This window comes from Siphateles boraxobius, unplaced genomic scaffold (genome assembly GCF_051911475.1).
Source record: "Siphateles boraxobius isolate OS27281-9 unplaced genomic scaffold, OSU_SipBor_1 16, whole genome shotgun sequence".
Lineage (NCBI taxonomy): Eukaryota > Metazoa > Chordata > Actinopteri > Cypriniformes > Leuciscidae > Siphateles > Siphateles boraxobius.
The window spans coordinates 18,235,055-18,253,731 of NW_027508766.1; the positions used below are offsets into that span (position 1 = coordinate 18,235,055).

An 18,677-nucleotide genomic window follows, 5' to 3' on the forward strand; every position below is an offset into this window, starting at 1 on the left:
ATAAAGAAGACTAAAAAAAATTTTTTTTTAAAGAATTATCTTGTTCACTAATGCTATGTTTATTTTTCAGAAAAGTAATACTGTGAAATACTATTTTGATTTAAAATACTTTCTTTTTGAAATATATTATAAAATGTAATTTATTCCTGTGATGGCGAGTCTTAATTGTCAGCAGCCATTACTCCAGTCTTCAGTCACATGATCTTTTAGAAATAAATTTAATATGCTGATTTGGTGCTCAAGAAACATTTCTTATTATCAATGTTGAAAACAGTTGTGCTGGTTAATATGTTTGTGGAAACTGTGATAAAAAAGATTTCAGGATTTTCATTCTCTTTGATGAAGAGAATGTCCAAAAGAACAACATTTAATTGAAATAGAAATCTTTTGTAACACTATAAATTTATTTACTGTCACTTTTGATTTAATGCAGCCTTGCTGAATAAAAGTATTAATTTCTTACAAAAGAAAACAAATATATATATTACTGATCCCAAACCAAATGAGTGAATGCAGCCATAATGGTGGTGTATGATGGGGAAATAAAAATGTACTGCATAACAGCATTTCCCTGCTAGATGAAGCATTCAGTCTCTCTACTCTGTATTTTTCAATAACTGCTGATTCTTGGTCTTTGCTTGTTTGGAAAGATTAGGTGAAATTGCTTACAGACATGCACCACTTATGTGCCTCCACATGCCTCCTTTTGGTAGTCATGGGTATTTCGTTTCAAAGCAGTCCCAGTGTCTTTGCAGTGACATTTATTCTTTTTTGCCAGACGATTGACTAAGTCTGGTCCACTTTGCAGCTTTTTCTGAACAGGATGATACTGACATGTAAAAAGAAGATATTTTAAATAATGTTTTGTAACAAACAGTGTTGGTGCCCATTGACTTCTTAGATGATAAATAAACAACAACAATGAAATCTGATTAAAATCTGATGAAATTAATGAAATCTGAGAGATTTCTGTCCCTCCACTGAAAGTCCCGGTTGCTAAAACTAAGAGGATCCATAAACGTCATAAAGAAACCACTGAGGTTTATTAAATAAAATCTTGATAAGTTTTTTAAAGATTAAAGTCTAAGGTTTAGGAAGTCTAAGGAATGACATGAGGGTGATTTAAATGATGTCAGAATTTAAATTTTTTGGGTGAATTATCCGTTTAATGTTAACTCCTTTTTGCCCAAATCTTCCTCTCATTCTTCTCTGTTGACTGTCTCTTCCTGTAGCTGGGGTTGCAGGAATGCTGGCTGCACAAGGTTAATGGCGGCATGGTGTTGCTGAGTTTCTTCTTGTTCCGCATCGCACTCTTCCCCTACATGTACTGGGCCTACGGCTCCCACTACGGCATTCCCCTCTACAGTGTTCCCTTCCATCTGCCACTCTCCGCCAACCTGGGTAACCTCTGCATCCTGTCGCCGCAGGTCTACTGGTTCGTCCTTCTCTGCCGTAAAGGCTTCCGACTCTACAAGCGTCAGCGGGATGCTCAGAACCAGGTCTCTCCACTGTCCTCGCCTGAGCCTCTCTCAGATATCTCCAAGGCTGATTAGTGAAGGTCTTTATCTAAAACAAACGATCAACCAACGTCACAGCTCAAGGCTACGGCACTGCATCTACTACTGTTACAATACAACCAAGACTTCATGTTAGACATACCCTTATTGCTTCTCTTCATTTTACTCTTCTCTGCTTTACTCCATTCCACACACACACTCACATTTACATGTTTGACCGTTACAATGCCCGCTCCACTGGATTTACTGCAGTGACCTCCAGGGAATATATTTTAGGTCAGTTATCGAGGGCCAAGACCCTCTCTTCCTTCTCTGATTGAAATATCTGTTTCAGTTTGGACTGATCTCTTTAAATGTAATCGGAATTGTTACTTTTTTGTTTTTGTCCCATATATGAAATTCTGCCCCTGTGTGCTTAGAGTACAAAAATACACTGGTTTAAAGGAGGGACAATATTATGTGAGTGGCACAGCCATCAGTATAATAAATTCATCAGATTAGACCCACAGTATTTCAGGTCACATCCGAACAACTTTTGACATCACTTTCCACTCGGCGCAAAGCTCCGATCACATGGTAAGCATTTCCATGGCTGCAGTGCTGCTGTTCTTGTTTACAGCTCATTAGAGTTCTGAGAATGTGTTTGCAGACACACACTGCCCTGCTGTGACTGTTTACACTCCTCTAACACACACCGCCCCACACAAGCTCTGGAGGCTGCTAATGAATTCTGCTTCGCTTCTGCGGGCCTTTTGAGAATCCCAAGTCCTCCTATCCACATGGGGGCAGTAGAGAGTTGGTCTTTGTTTAAATCAGGGATGGGCAACTTCGGTCCTGGAGGGACACTGTCCTGCAGAGTTTATCTCCAACCCTGATTAAAAAACTTTTTTGTAATCTGTAAGACATTGATTAGCTTGCTTGGGGGTGTTTCATTAGGGCTGGAGATAAACTCAGCAGGACAGTTGCCCTCCAGGAACAAAGTTGCCCATCCCTGGTTTAAATGGGATACACAGAACTCAAGTCTATAGGGGGATGGGGTCTTTGCAGGGTACAAAGAGTCAGCACATAACGCTTGGTGTATCTTTTAGGCCACATTATGCCCAAAGGCATCTCCAGGCAGTAGTCAAAGCAATAACACAGGGGGCTTCAAAGCAAGGGATTGTGGGTAATTGGGTAGCTCATGTGAACACATGGGCAAGAATAGAAAAGTTGCAAGCCACCTACTCTGAAAACTGATCTTTGTATATCCAAAGGGCACAATACTTGGCTCTTACGGTCTTAGGAAGAGGATGTTTATTATTTTCATGTGTGGGACAGCCATTGGTAATGTTTAAAATTCTAAATTTCAGTAATTATTGTTTTTTTTGTTATGCTCGGCTCTTTGGAGAAATATCTTTTTGGCTATAAATCACTTTTTATGATTTCTATGTCTACTAGATAATTTCTAGAAAATGATATCCAGTAATTGTGGAAAAAGTCTGAAATTTGCTGGTCAAAAGATGTGGGAACTCGTAATAGTGTTGTGTTTGTGAGTGTAATGTGTGAAATGCTCTTGACCTGGCACATGAATTTTCTATGAATCTTTCTATTAACTGAGCCTACAGTTTGAGTTGTAGATAAACAATTGTATTTATTTCTATATTTTTGAATAGTGCAGTATAAATGGGTGATTTTCTGTTGCTTAGGATCATTTTTAGGGATAATCTGTGGCACATGAGAGCTTGTGTAAGTGTAGCAAGGAACTCAGAAGCCTTTGTTTCAGGGCTTTTAACATAACCTGCAGCATCTTTCATAATACATTTAGTGAATGCTGGGTGGCGTATGAATGCAACTAACAGTTCTAGATTCCATTAAGCATTTTCAGAAGTGCAGAACTGTCAGATTAAAATGTTGCTCAGTATGTACCCGTGCACTCTTGTTTAGTGTGTTTCTAAGACAAACTGGACCTAAAGGTTGCCTTTAGCAAGTGTGTTTGTGTGCGACAGACAGAAAGAAGACTTATATAACAGTGTGTTTAAGCTCCCAGCTCATTCTTTAGGAGGTTGAACGGGGTCTACTAGACTGAGAGAGAATGCATGTTTTGCTCTCCATTTCTAAAGCTTTAGTACTTTTCAAAACTAACTATGCAGTCTTTCAAGCTGCTGCTTCTTGTCTATGGCAACACTATGCTTTCTTTAGTTTTGCTTAGGTAGGATGCATCTGGCAGTTGAGTTGGCCATATTAATCATAATGCATGTTATGTTTCTGATATTTTCGGGTTTTTTTCAGTAGTATACATGTCAATGCTTTTCTCAGTTGGAGTGTAGTCTGTTACAGTACATTTTTCTAAAACCAACATTAATTTCTCAAATTTTCTAATTTTTCACCCTTTCATTTTCAGAATAGACTGTGTTTTGTAAGACATACCAATAATGTAATATATACACTACATGGCCGAAAGCATGTGGACACCCAACGAGCATTTAAAATCAAATCAATGGGCATTAATTAGGAGTTTGTCATTCCTTTGCTGCTATAACATCTTACATTCTTCCCAAACCGTTTAACACAGTTGGATGCACACAATTGTTAAATGTCATTGTATGGCGTAGATTTGTTTTAACTTGAATCAAGGGGTCTATTGTTAATTATAAAAGGGATGTCCACACACTTTTGGCTGTGTAGTGTAAGCCTAGAATATATGAACAGGTTTACATCCAGAGTTCTGAAATGCATGGAACATAACCATAAAACACTACATGTACTGTCCAACAGGCTTATTAATGCCACACTTAACCTTTAAATCATTGTGCAGTGTATGATGCTGATAATCTTTTCTTAATTTTTTTTTTAATAATAATAATAGAATTATAGTGTCTTCAAGGCCTCCTCTTTTAGCTCAGGGTTTGAATAAGACGTTATCATTTCTCAATTATTATTTAGAGATGAAAGATGAGACTGTGATTAAAAAGGATTTACATAAGACACATTTATAATTGAAAATATCTTTTCCAACACTTTTTGGGTTTGGTAGACCAAAGATTCATAGGCACTTTTTATAGACAAGTGACATGTAGCTAAACTGTCTGAGACTCCACATCATTTCCTTTACCTTGCTCAACATCCACACAGGACTGGCTGATAGCTCAGGCAAAAAGACTGGAATTTCTCTTACTGGAATATTTGGCTAAGTTTATGTTGTTTTACTGTAAGTTACAAACTGGGCGAATCTGATGAAAACTTGTCCAGATCATATTTCACCCCCAAAGGCAGGAAATAACCAATAAATAAAATTAAAATGAACATTAAGCCCCCCCTTTTTTTTTCTTCCAAAGTCCACATAAAGATAGTGTGAGAAATTATCATGTTTAATTGCCATAAAATAAAATAAAGAGGCTTAATGGTCATGAATTGGACAAACATTTTCTGAAATATATGATCCGGGTATGCTTTAAACAGGTTTTGTGAGAAGGACAGACGTTGAGAAATAAGAGGTGTAGATGTTCAGGAATGTTATCAGCTGCTCTGATTTTTAATACATATCAGCATTAGACTGGACTCTTGCTGGTTTGATGGGTGCTTTGTTTGGAGCTTTATAGTTTCTTGTAAATGGATGTCACAGAGGAATGAAGGCAAATATATGCATAAAATTTTGAGGATAGAAAATTGAGCTATATTAAAATATCTATAAAAGTTTTGTTTTACCCCCAAATTATGTGATGTCTGGAATATCGTAAAATACAGTGCCTTGTATTATAGTTGTGTGTGTGATATTGACAAGCTCAGTGCACAGCAGCCCTGGGCAGGTGGTGTTTTAGGTTGTGACCGTCTCTTCTCACACTTTTGTTTTATGTTCATTAGTACATTACACAAAAATAAGAAAAATCTCAGCATCATCAGTGTACAGTGTACTGTACACTTTATCCCTTTATGCTAGTAGGTTTGAGTTTTTTTCTTTTAATAAATTGTTACAGCTAACTTTGTCCTTAAAACATGCTAAGTCTTAAAATTGTTTTAAGTGAGGTTCTGTTTGCTTGCCGTGTTGTCTTTATATTTGCACTCTTAGAGTTGATTTAAAGAAAATCTAAACTCTAAAGGTCTATAATGTTACCCAGTTTTCTGAACTGCTTCCATTTCTCATGAAACAGACATGATTGGACAATGTATTGGCACAATCTTAGGCCGGTTTAAATCCATGTTACACATCTACTCGGTTTTGATTTTTACATGGGTTGCATCTCCAAACTCAATTCAGCATTATTAACTCTTGTTTAGAGGCCAGTGGGAAAGGAAACTTTTCAGAGAACTGGGAAGTAGCCAGAAAGCATGTTTGCATTATCTGTTTCCTGCTGAGGAAAACTCATTTCCTTGCTATGTCAGCTTGACCTCAAAGCATGATTTCATTGTGTTTTCCTAATGCACAACCTTTAGCACTCCCTGCCTCTTAATTTTTGATCACATTTTGATTTTCACACGTATATTATATCAGATGTCATATAAATATATAGTTTTCTGTTTGTTTGTAGGATGACATTTTAAGAACTCTCCTTTTAGAAAGGGGATACAGAGTGAAACTAATATAAACACTTGATTGAGCTTATTTTCTTGAAACTTGTAAATCCAAACACCACTTTGGAGAAAATAAATCTGATTTGGTGAATTCTTTTAAACTGAGCTGCCTTTGTTTACTAAGAAGCCGTGTGTTAACATTTCACTGATATACAACATAACACGGGCAACAAGTGAAAAAAATCAAAAGAATTTATGACCTATTACACTATCAACTTCAATAAATTCTTGATGCCACTTTTTATTTTTAATGTGTAACACTATACATTTTATCTTGCTTCGCTCAAGAGGATCAACCAGCACAAAGCATGACATTTCCAATACAATTATGTACAAATAATATCCTAGGAGGTTTTCAGATCATCAGATGGCCTGAGACAGAAATGTCAAGATTGTACGAAAATTCTGCTCGAGTCTGTTGTCCTATTGGTCCATTCAGGCAACCCAATCTCTTCTGGAGGGATGGAACACCTCTTGATTGGTGGCAGAGAGGAAGATTGCACAATGTCCCCCCTGTGATAATGTCTTCCAATATGATGTGAGGAATACACAACAGTACATGGTAACAGTCCTGAAGCTGATGTTCATCTGAGATAGTATTCAATGGCAGCAGAGAAAGCAGCAAAACCTCCACAGCCCAGAACTCCAGCTTTAAGACCAGCTAGTAAAGAGAGGAACAGCTTATTTATATAGTCCACATTAATTACCACACATCTAAATCCTTTCTATTCTTTAAACCCAAGTTCAAAAATTACCTCTGAACCCAATGGCACCACCTGTAACACATCCACTGTATACAGCATTTTTCCAGTCAGATTTCCCACGATGCTAGAAGAGAGAAAGAAATCCATTCTTTACACACAAAAGATCACTACAGAAAACATCCTAAAAGGAATGGATGAGTAGAAAGACCACTCAAATACAGAACCACTTGGTGGCGCCATTAATCCATATTAAACTGAGCAATATTTAGAAACAAGCAATTTATGAGTCCATTTTGTTATAGTATTTCATACAGTCTACATCAGTATATCAAATATGGTCGATTTTATAATGGTAATACTGTTCTAAAATAAGTAATCTTTTGTTACATATGTGGCAGACAAATGCAACCTCCGGAGGACGCAGCCTTTGAAATGACACCGTGATCGAAAGTGGAACTTTGTATATGCAATGCATTTTGGGAAGTGAAACACTAAATAACTGGTTGTTTTTAGACAGTGAATTTGACAGATTTATTTTGCATGCATAAAAAAAAAATTTCATGTAAAACTTACATTTTTCATTTACAAATATAATGCAAATGTGTGCTATTTCACATGCAAAAAAATGTTTCATTCAGCAGTAATCTATTAGAAAATTCTTCCTGGGACTTAAAAGTTGTCACCATGTGAAAATATGTGTTTATTTAGTCTCAACCTCAGACGTCATGCCCACGGACCATTGGCTGAACATCTGATGCATAAGGCATACAAAATGGTAAACACTTTGGAAGTTTTGAAATTGTCATCTGATTGGTTGAATTTTACATGATTTCCAAATGACGTTTGTGTTGTGTTCTTTAACGGCCGTCTGGAAACGAAGCTGTTGTTACACCAAACCCCATCATGGAAGAAAGCAGTGAAAATAAGAGCTTATCAGCATGAACTGGATTTTTAAAAATGTTAAGTTCACGGCATAGACTTTTTAAAAGATGTCCAAGGGTTTAGCTTGAGGCACTAGTCGAAACGAAAAATAGATATTTTAACCTGTTTACCGACTGGGTATTGGAATAATGTTATTTTCCAAGCAGGGCCGACCCTTTGCCAGCACTTGGAATGATTCCCAAGTGATTAATTTTATTAGTTGTGTGCCCTCTCACATTGATTATGAAAGATCATGTAACTGAGAAGGGGATATCAGCAGTATATGTGGGGTAAACATGAAAGAACAGACGCTGACATCATAGCTGGCTGATTCAGTCAGGTGTTCGGTTCTCCCGAACTGCTTGTTGGCATTGAAAAGAGGAAGGATATGCTGCAAACAGATGTTTGCACAACATTCTTGAATGAATGAATGATCTATGGCTGCAGGGCAGTCTGTTATTGTATGGAAATCTACTACATTTTCACACCCCTAAACATGACGCTAAAAATAAACTGTGATTGGCTGCTTTTACATGTCGTTCAGACAGCCACTTGGGCGGTTCTTAGCAAATAAAAGCTGCAATGAGAGTCCAAACTTTCTGCTATCAGTCTGAAGGTCTGGTTACGTGAGACTAGAGTTTATTGGATTAGAGAAAAAGGAGATGACACAATGGAATGAAGTCGGACAGACATAAGACAATGATACTTACTGATTCTATGAGACACTCCGTGCATGAAAACATTGCACCCACAATGGCAAAGTTTTTAGCATATGACATTCCTCTCTGCCCCATGTCTCTCAGCACCTCCCTTGCTGTGGGGGTCCTTAAGGGGTCTTTGGGATCAAGACCAACATTAGAGTCAATTCCGGCTGTGAAGACACCAAAAGCTCCTCCCAAAACAAACCCTAAAATAGAGAGAAATGTTGATTTAGAGTTGATTCTTATCTGAATATTGATATTGAGATCACAAGACCCCTTACATTTGAATTACCATCCACATATGAATTATTAACATATTGAGAAACTCAAATATTGCAATATGGCTTTGCATTACTCAAGTATTTTAGTATTAATACTGCATACCACGTATGGTCAATATTTGACCATACTGTGTTCATTGATAAATTGTTGAACTGTCAAACATGACAACACATTTATTTGATCAGTTAACTATGCAACCAGCGTAAAACGTGTTAAATGTCTATCAATGACATACCTCCGACACATGCAATGAGTGATTTAAACGCGCAGCTCTCCATTCCCCTCTCGATCATCTTCTCCTCCTCTGTTTTCCGAGGACTCGGTAAAGCACCCATAACGGTAGGGTTCAAGACTTTAATCTGTCTTTTGTCACCAATAAGGTGATCCAAAAGAAGACTATACTGTAGTGGAACATTTTCCGGAGATAAAACAGTTGCCGGTTGACCTGTAGTAACTGAGAGTGATGCATCAGTGCTCTCTGCGGGCGCCGCCATGTTAAAAAAGCATGTTTCAGTCACGTTACGAGAACGTTAAACAAGAGCACATTCGTCAATATTCATTCGAAAAACGACAAAATAGCCTAAATTACACAGCTTGATTATTTTAAAAGTCCCGTATATACTCAAAATAATACGTGTGTTCCGAACGCAACATTTACATAGTCATTTCTAATAATAATAATGATTTTGCAGATTCGACAGAAAGGGTGGTGACCTTTGCATTGGCCCTGACTGAGACGTTCAGAATGTTTTATCCATAGATATCATATAGAGACGATGTCTATGGTTTTATCCACCTTATTCCTGACGAGCTTACTGCGTTTTGAATTATGGGTGGCACTTCCGGTTTGGGGAACTCCCATTCAAAAAGACTGAAACGAATCATTTCAAATCATAAGATTGCCCCACAAATAAAGCTTATCCGTCAGTTTGACTTAATGAGCTATCAGTTTTCTTTCATGTTTTATCTAAGAATAACATGAGAATAACGTAACACTTGGTATTTTAACGTGACAGGTTTTAATAAGAATATCTAGTTCAGAGCTCATTCTTTTCCTCATGATTATTTTCTTTTTTACTTTTGAATTTCGCTGTAATAGTATGATAAAGGTCAACATATACTGCACATTTGTGGTCTGTTCTCCCGATTTAATTTACGATGTATACCAATTCACTGGAATACTCCCCAAATCCTCACGTCTCTTTCCAGGTTTGGTTTCACAGGTAAATACAATTTATTATCTGTCAAAATGACTGAAATCACTTTAAAATAGTATCACGCAATGCTGAAGTAAATTTTTATTATTATTATTATTAAGGCAACGTATGTTACATAATATACAGATTACCACCGATTTTGCTGTGGAAAGATACTTTTTCATAGATTATTCATGGTCTGTTGAAAGTACCTTGTTTATGCTTGTACACTTTTAAATATCCTTTTAATGTTCAATGGTTGAAGGGTAAGTAGAATAATGTAATGTCATCGTACACGGTTTAAAAATATATGATTGCGTCCAAAGCTAGTCTTTCACTGATTGTTTACAGCTAAACGGAAGTTACACCCATAATTCAAGCAAAGCGTCATGGGGCGCAGGAATACTGTGGATATAATACAAACTTTTTGTGTCTTCTGAGTCCTAAAATGATTTACTTTTCTTAAAACTACGTCTACATTGTTTACTAAATATACTTTGAACAATATTATTATTTCCCTATCTCTTGAATAAACAAAGAGGCTTGAAATCAAACATAAATAAATATGAAATGCAGATACAATTATATATAGTTTATATATAACTACGCCAACTACAATACCCAGCGTGCCCCTCGTTCACTGCACCAATTGTCGCGCGCTCCACCTTGCGGCCAAGTTGGTTCTGGCAATTGAGCATCTTTAGTCAGTTAGTAGCAGCGACCAGCGGCGCTCCTCGGCGTCAGGGAACAGGTGAGTAGGTGAATATTTATCATTTTTTTTGTCTAGGAGATTATATTGTCATTGCAGTGATTCCGTTTAATTTATTTTATCACTTCAATATATCATTTATTGTCGTCTTTGGGGAAAACACTGTACTTACCCGCACTTTTATCAACGGATGTTCGTGTTTTCGTATTGCGCGCGAGAGTGAATGAGCTGAGCTGCTGTTTTAAACGGTGATCGCTGTCTGGCTGTTGGGCTTTCTCATCGGCTCTTTAGTATGATAAGGATAGCGATTCAAAGCTCACAATATATTCCCTTTGTTTTATATTATTTCTGCTTGATGTCTTCTCTGGATAGCGACACATTCAGTGTTGAGATACTGCAGTAGTTCTACCATGAGAGCTGTGGGAACTAGAGACATTAACTTAGGCTCCAGTCACTACGGAGATGCATTGGATTTGCATAAGGAGATGCATTGCATATGGATTTGACATGTCATATTTAAATTATTTGAAAGCGTTTTTTTGACGATTCTGCATGTTAAGTGAACTGAATAGTTAAGTTGTTAGTGTTAGTGTTGTTAGTGTTAAGATTGTTCAGATAGTGTTAAGAATGCATTGCCAAATGAATATCAATGAAATATCTATCTGTCTATTTGTCTGTTTGTCTGTCGGTTTGTATATATTTGTGTGTGAGTCAATGTCTGTAATTTTCCCAATTTCAAAAAATTGTCTCGCGAATTGTTAACTCAAACTTTAGACTTTTTGTGGTATAGGCCTACTTGTGAAATGTAAAACATGCAGTTTGTCGATGTTGTCCGATGTGAGTAATGTCTTGTACAAAATAACGTTATATAAAATGGTCGGAAATGGGAACAGATAATTTAGGGTTTAGAATTTATAGGATTATAGTAGCCTATAGTTAATTGTGTTTTGAAGCACATCTAGTCTTCTCACCATTTGTTCTTAGTTAGCGTAGCCTATATTGTGCAGCTGTGGCAAACTTTCTTGTTTTTATGTGGGAGTCTGTGAGAAGTTGCTGTTTGAATTTTAATAGATCCCCAAAGGCATATTAAGTGCTTAAACACGTTATGATATGACCACAAAGCTGCTTTTTATTGTAATATTCTCATTAACAGAGCAGTTGTAAACATTAAGGAGACTGAAAGTCATCATTAAGAAATTGTAAAGCACCTGGTTTATCATGGTGTCACGTGTGCATCTTGGCGTAAATGAATACTGTTGGTTATTTAACTTTCTAGCCATATTGATTAGTTTTGTTCCTTATGGTTGGAAGTTATAGTGCAAACTTATAAGCAAAATGATATTTTACCCATTTAGAGCGCAGCTATTTCTTTTAGTATATCAGAACTTATAATGCAAAATGTAGCCGTAACAATATAAAAGACCATGTGCGTCAGAGTGAACCAGCTTTCATAACTACAGCTTTGCATACAACCTTAGAATTAAACTGAACTACAAATGCCCTCTCCAGAGGAAATGTTTAGACTTCTATTGCATCTTAAAGCCAATCAGGTCAATCAGTCCTGGGGGTAGTCAGTCCTCCAGTGTTTCCCAACGGAAATTTTCATTCGAAAGCTTATATACTTCACCGTTCAACACACCAAAATAAAGCTAAAAACAGCCTAAGTAAAACTTCCCTAAATCACCAAGTGTATAGCTATTTGTAGGTAATTACAGCCTCAATTTTTTTACGGGTAAACCATCGAAGGAAATAGCAAGTGTGTCTCTGGCATAGACAGCTAAGCTCTCTAGAACACACTGCCCTAGATAGAGCACTCTGCATCTCTACGAGTCTATACTGCAGCAGTCTAATCAGAATAAAACCCCTGCTGTCTCAAATTATGTTGAAATGTCTTTTGCTTTTTATAATGCATACTAGAGTGTTTTTGTGAGCAATACCAGCAGTTAAGCCATTTTTAAACCTTTAATCCATGTGTAATTGAGGTGTTTTGAATAGGCTAGTCATATAGACCTTGACTGGTACTTGAAGTATATAAAAAACAATGAAGTATTAGGCCTATCTTTGATAATTTAGGAAAGCATTGACATTATACAGCCCAGTTTCTTGGTCACATCATCCTTGTTTCTCTTACCAAAACAAACATTTACAGATGAAAGAAAGTCACTATAGTCTTTGGCCTCTGGAAATAAGAATGCTCCGATCGAACGACCACTGATTGGTATTAGCCGATAATCACATTCTATGACTTTGCACGGTAGTCACTAAATTTGGCGATTTCTCACAAACCGATCGCAATTGGATGGCATAAAACCATAAAATTCACGGCCAACGCGCATGCTAACAGATGACGCTTTTGCGCCATGTTCTGCTTTGTAACTTCGTGAAACATAAGTAGATTTTTGTAAACCACACAATTTTTTTTAGAACAGGTTGTATCAATTCAAATGGGCCAACACACACCATAACATTAAGTCATTTGAAAAGGTATTTACTAGAGATGCACCGATTGATCGGCTGGTGATCAGAATCGGCCGATTTTCACGGGATCGGCCATGACCGACAACCGGCCGGTCAGTTTGATATATTCTGATTTTTTTGCCGGTCAAATGCACTCGGGTGCTGCATGATTAACATCGGGCAACATCAGCATCACACGTGCACTTGGAACGCACAGTAGGGGTGTGCCATATCATACCGTCCACGATAATACCGGTATACATTTTTACATGATAAAAAAGTGTCATATCGCGATATCAATGATATAATGACGCAATTACGTATGGCGCATTTACATTACCTAGCACGCACAACAACAACACCTGTCTGAGCGCGAGAGCAGCCTGTCAGCCTCCGATGACGATTTAGCAATTTCACAAACAGCTTGAGTGTTCAGCGGGGCTGCCGACGCGCGTCTTCTCTCGCGCGCGTTTAGGAGTCGGGACATGACTGAATGGTCTCTTGCACAAACGGGCCATCAGTGCATCGTAACTAAAGTTTATAATTTTCAAGTCTTCTTAATTCTTATCAGTTTAAACATTCAAGCGGTTTTAAACTATCCAGTAAGCTACTCGCGCACTCTCTGAGAGAGTTGCACTGCGTGCATACATAGAGTAGCCTACAGTAGGGCTGGGTATCGTAACACAATTTTCGATACCGGTACCGATACCTTGACTTCGATACCGGTTCCTGAACGATACTTTTTTTCAATACCAATTTTATCAATATAACATTACCTAAAAAAAAAAACTTTTATTTTTTCAGTTTGTTGACTTTTTTTACACTCATATTTTGAGTCTGTAAAAAAGCACCAATGCTAAAGTTTTCTATGTTTCCTAATCATTTAACAACATGTATTCTTTACTTCAATGAGCTCATTGTTTCTGCCTTAACTTAATGCATTGTTTAACAATGAACCTGAATGAAAATTAATTGAAATGCATTACACACAGTCACCCCTGATAACAGATCACTCTAAATTCTAATTTAGACACATGCATTTTCTGTAAAGCTCCTTTGAAACGATATGTATTGTGAAAAATGCTATACAAATAAATGTGAATTGAATTAAATATAGGCTACTGGGGTGCGGGATATATGCCTCGCGCTCAGCACACATGAAGCTTGCGCAAAGCACTGGCAAAAGTAGCCTAATGATTATGGATATGTCGGGAAACGATAGCAAGGAGATATTTTATTTGTTTATTAATGAATAAGTGTTTACTAAACGTGTTGGCTGCAAAGATGATTATTGCGAATTTGCGATGCTGACTCGCCATCCCTGCAGTAGTGAACACGCGCGCGCCTATATGGATTAGGTATTCAAACTATTTATTTCTAATTGTTTCGTTTAAAAGTTGACATATTTTGAACATATGTGACCAGTCACGGAAACTAGGGACACAAGTCGGTTCTGGGGCATTTTGAGTTATTCATAGATTCTGAGAGTGTAATATCCAAGCTTTCCAACGATGTGTAACATGTGGAAATCTGATAATATTTGGAGAAGTTGTGGCCATTTTAAAGTAGGCACTTAAAAAAGCTCAAAGAGGAGAAAACGAGCTAAAGATTGTGCAGTTCTCACCTGTCTCTGCTGCTGGGGGTGACAATAGGGCTCATTTACATCTCATTTAGATAAGCCATACCCCCTGTAAAGCTCCTCCATGTGCTTTACAGCTTTTTTTACACTTCGAATGAGTGCACTTCTGCCGCACTAGGCGAAAAACAATTGTGCTGCCCCTCTATTTGCAACGTACCAGCAACAACACACAAAGACCAATAATGCCATATAGCCTGCAATAAACGCGAAACCAGCAACAACACATAAAGACCAATATGCCATATACATATAACGCAAAACCAGCAACAACACACAAAGACCAATATGCCATATAGCCTGCATATAACGCAAAACCAGCAACAACACACAAAGGCCAATATGCCATATACATACAGTATAACGCAAAACCAGCAACAACACACAAAGACCAATATGCCATATACATATAACGCAAAACCAACAACAACAAACAAAGACCAATAAGCCATAGGCCTACATATCTATAGCGCAAATAGTACGCAACGCTCGTGTGCCCAAAATGTCAACAATATTAAAGTTTATGTAGGAGGCAAATGCCTGCTGGCATTTTTCTTTAAGCAGTCATTTCTGCAATTTTCCAAATAATCACATTTCACCTCCTCAAATTACTGTTGCAAATCTCTTTACACCACTTTCTTATGTGCGTATACACACACAAATGAAATGTCCGCAAGCACATTATATCATCAGCAGGTTCAGCATCTTAAATAACGACTAAAGAGCAAATGAAGCTTAACTTACATTTCAGAAACACGCACGGCAGGCCTTCATCGCAGCAGCAAAGGTCTTAACTGCATCCTCTATTTCGATTCTCCGTCACATATGAAACAGCCAGCCACCGCTGTCAGCGAGCCGAGCCGCCGTATTGAAGCACTGAGGGCGAGCGCGCTGCGCCCATACCTCCGGTTCAGTTTCCCGAGCCCACGAAGTGCGGCGAAAACATTTTCGGTGTAACTGCCAGACGGTTCATCTCGTCTGCGACAATCTTTGCGGCATCCATCTTCATTGAATTTTGATATCAGAGAGAGCTGGCCAGAGCACAGCATAATAAGTAGCCATGTGGTTGACTTGGAGGGCGGGGGCAAAAGCGCCGGGTTATTCAGTATGGAAATACACACAGACAATGACACGCCACGCCCCTACTGCATGCTAGAATCTCCGAAAACAAGCCGATTTCAACCTCAAAATGTAAGCTTTTAAATATACCAATACTGCTATCTCAAACATGGAGAGGCTTCTTCGTGATTTCAATTAACAGATTCTCCAAAAAATTGAAAATCACCAATTTTGAAAAAAAACTCTTCTTTCTCATTTTGCTCGAAAGTTGTGCTGCCGACTTGTGTCCCTGGTTTCTGTGACGGGTAGGGATGCTCATTTTGACCGTTTAACCGTTAACCGATAGTAAAAATTTTGACCGATTAATACTATCAGTTAAACGGTTTAAAACGTTTTTTTAAGCTTTTTTTTTTTTTTTTTTTTTTTGCTGCATGGTTTAAAAAACAAAACTATGTAGGTTTTACTATATAGTTAAAACTATGTATTAACTCACGGGGCGCATTGACACGCGCAACCACACACGTGCCTGCAGACATTTTTTTACCGAGCAAGCAAAATGAAGCGATCGAAAAGAAGCACGGTGTGGGACCATTTCATCTACATGAGAGACAATCCTCCATCTCTGGATATTAATCCTCTTGACTGGTGGAAAGCAAATGAAAGGCGCTTCCCGAAGCTGGCCACTCTAGCGAGACGTTACCTGTGTATTCCCGGGACATCTGTGCCATCGGAGAGGGTGTTTTCTGCCGCGGGTCTAACCGTCAACAGGCTGCGCTCCAGACTAACCCCAAATCACGTTGACATGTTGCTTTTTTTAAATAAAAATTAGACACGGTGTGGATTGAGGTAGGGCTGCTATTTTTATTTAACGAAAACTCTTAGTCTAACGGAAAAAAATGCCGGCTTTTAATCCGTTTCGTTCAAACGGATTCACTGTTTTCTTTTTGTCATGTTAATTTGTTAATTATCTAAGTGTAAAAATATATATATTAAGTGTAGGCATATTTCATGGTTTTTTTTTGTATTATTTTATTCTGTTTTTCCTCTGTTGTCACAAAATTTGATCTGAATCCAGGTTCTGTGGTTGATCTGTTCTTTATGCTGCTGATTGCACTTTGCACATTAAAATAAACCCTTTGATAAATAAATACAATTGTTTTTATTTTTAACGGGTCACAGATACGCATTTTATTTTTATTTAATGCCAATTCAATATTAACGTTATAATCTTATCAGTTAACGGTTAATAATCGATTTACGAGCGGCGGTTGTCGGTCGGGAAAAATAACCGAAATGAGCATCCCTAGTGACGGGTCACATATATAGAACTATTTCTCATGTCTGTGAGGCAAGTATCCTATACACTGAGTTTTGGTTTATATGTGACGCGCTCCAGTTCTTGTAGTCGAAGGCGGATAAACTTTCTACTCTCGAGTGTATTCTGTGCGCTTTTAAGTGTAGATTTACCGTGTTACCGGTCTTGGCAGCAATTATCTTGTCGAAAATATTGCATCGTGTGCTTATGGCATCGAGTCGGGTACATAGGTACACTTTTGATCATTTCCACATATTTTCTATCTATCTGGGTTGGACGCTTTATATATATATATATTGTTATGATGTGTATTATGAGGAAAAACCAACGTTATGGACGTGACAAAAACCCTGTTATGGATGTGACGCGTCTGAAATACATAGAATCTGTTTGATCAAACAGATGTATATGTATGTATATGTATGTGTGAATATGTATGTGTGTAGCCTACACACACACACACACACACACACACACACACACACACACACACACACACACACACACACACACACACACACACACACACACACACACACACACACACACACACATATATAGCCTGCTATAAAGTTATATTGTCATGGTATCTTATCTGAGGTGATGACTCTGAGGTGACAAGGCTATTTGATATGACATTAATATTAGAGCCCGACCGATATATCGGCGGGCCGATATTATCGGCCGATTTTAGGCATTTTCCTAACTATCGGTATCGGCATTTATAATGGCCGATAAATGAATATTTTAAAAAATGCGGGTACGGTGATTCATGTAAGGGTGGCGCTGCCAATAAAGCACCTAAAAGCTGTCACAAGAACTGGCCAAAATAATGATTATGAATACAACAAATATAGCAAGGAGACATTTTAATTGTTTATTAATAAACAAGTGTTTTCAGTCAGTGTCAGCCAAAGATGAAGTTGACGATGCTGACTCGCGATCTTCAGTGAGCGCGCGCCAGAGAGAAATGCACATTTCATACGATTACATGAGTCTGTCTGTCTTTCGTTTTGAATTGTTCTGTTTAAAAGAGACATTAGACATTTCAATATAGATATATTTCAATTCTCAGGTCTATACGCTGAGTTTCGGTTCATGAGACGAGCTCCAGTTCACCCGCAGGCGCCTCCGTGTCGAGATTATCTATCGTCTGCTAAATTTACTTCTTATAAATTAAATCCAGGCAAATGGCTGATGAAACATTGATTAAAATTAAGATACAATTAATACAAAACGAAATTCACTTTGAAACGAAAGGTTTTGTGCTTTCTGTTTGATGTCTATGTGAAAGTTTCAAAGCATTAGTGCCGCTTTCAGAGCGCTCACGTCCGTAGTGCTGAACTGTCGCGTCTGTAACATTGTTTTTTCCTCATAAATGCAAACACGAAAAATGAAATAAAATAAAATAAAATGAATATTTTATGTAGCTTGTGGAGACTGAGAGGCAACCCTTCTTCATCCGGTGGGTAGTAGCCTACTTGTGATTTGCGCAGTGTAATTCACAGAATTGATTTCTCTGCTACAAGCCTCTGTCACGTATTGTGTGAGCTTGTGACTATTGCAAGCGCGCAGCTGAGAAGTCCTGATTATATTGTCTGCTATATTTAGGCCTTCTTCTTATTTATTAAG

The 18,677-nt window shown here is 37.8% G+C and overlaps 3 protein-coding genes across 7 annotated transcripts in view; 2 read left to right on the plus strand and 1 right to left on the minus strand.

Annotated features, from left to right (window-relative positions):
• tlcd3a (TLC domain containing 3A) overlaps positions 1-6,166 on the plus strand; it is a 43,066-nt gene extending 36,900 nt beyond the window's left edge. Inside the window, exon 5 of the mRNA XM_077231925.1 lies at positions 1,233-6,166. Within this exon, the coding sequence (XP_077088040.1) occupies positions 1,233-1,553 (321 nt within the window). The 3' untranslated portion in view covers positions 1,554-6,166. The remainder of the gene's footprint in view (positions 1-1,232) is intronic.
• Positions 6,167-6,290: 124 nt separating this feature from the next.
• On the minus strand, positions 6,291-9,369 carry timm22 (translocase of inner mitochondrial membrane 22 homolog (yeast)). Its single transcript, XM_077231927.1, has 4 exons — positions 8,909-9,369; positions 8,401-8,597; positions 6,821-6,893; positions 6,291-6,726 (listed from the first exon to the last, which is right to left on the minus strand). Exons 1-4 carry the CDS (start codon positions 9,165-9,167, stop codon positions 6,650-6,652), a joined length of 606 nt encoding a protein of 201 aa, XP_077088042.1. The 5' UTR covers positions 9,168-9,369; the 3' UTR covers positions 6,291-6,649.
• Positions 9,370-10,548: 1,179 nt separating this feature from the next.
• The window catches only part of specc1 (sperm antigen with calponin homology and coiled-coil domains 1), a 369,724-nt gene continuing 361,595 nt past the window's right edge, over positions 10,549-18,677 (plus strand). For 2 of the 5 annotated variants that reach the window (XM_077231910.1, XM_077231913.1), the window contains exon 1: positions 10,554-10,620. The gene's annotated coding sequence lies outside the window, so the exon portion shown is untranslated. Of the gene's footprint in view, positions 10,629-18,677 lie in introns of all 5 variants that reach the window. The other 3 variants (XR_013204182.1, XM_077231912.1, XR_013204183.1) reach the window with 3 other exon arrangements.

Excerpts from the sequence above, each read along its gene's own strand:
- timm22 (XM_077231927.1), bottom strand. The coding sequence starts at position 9,167 with ATGGCGGCGCCCGCAGAGAGCACTGATGCATCACTCTCAGTTACTACA. Across the intron at positions 8,598-8,908 it reads ACTCATTGCATGTGTCGGAG|GGTTTGTTTTGGGAGGAGCT; the intron begins GTATGTCATTGA and ends TCTCTATTTTAG. Across the intron at positions 6,727-6,820 it reads TGGTGCCATTGGGTTCAGAG|CTGGTCTTAAAGCTGGAGTT; the intron begins GTAATTTTTGAA and ends TCTCTTTACTAG.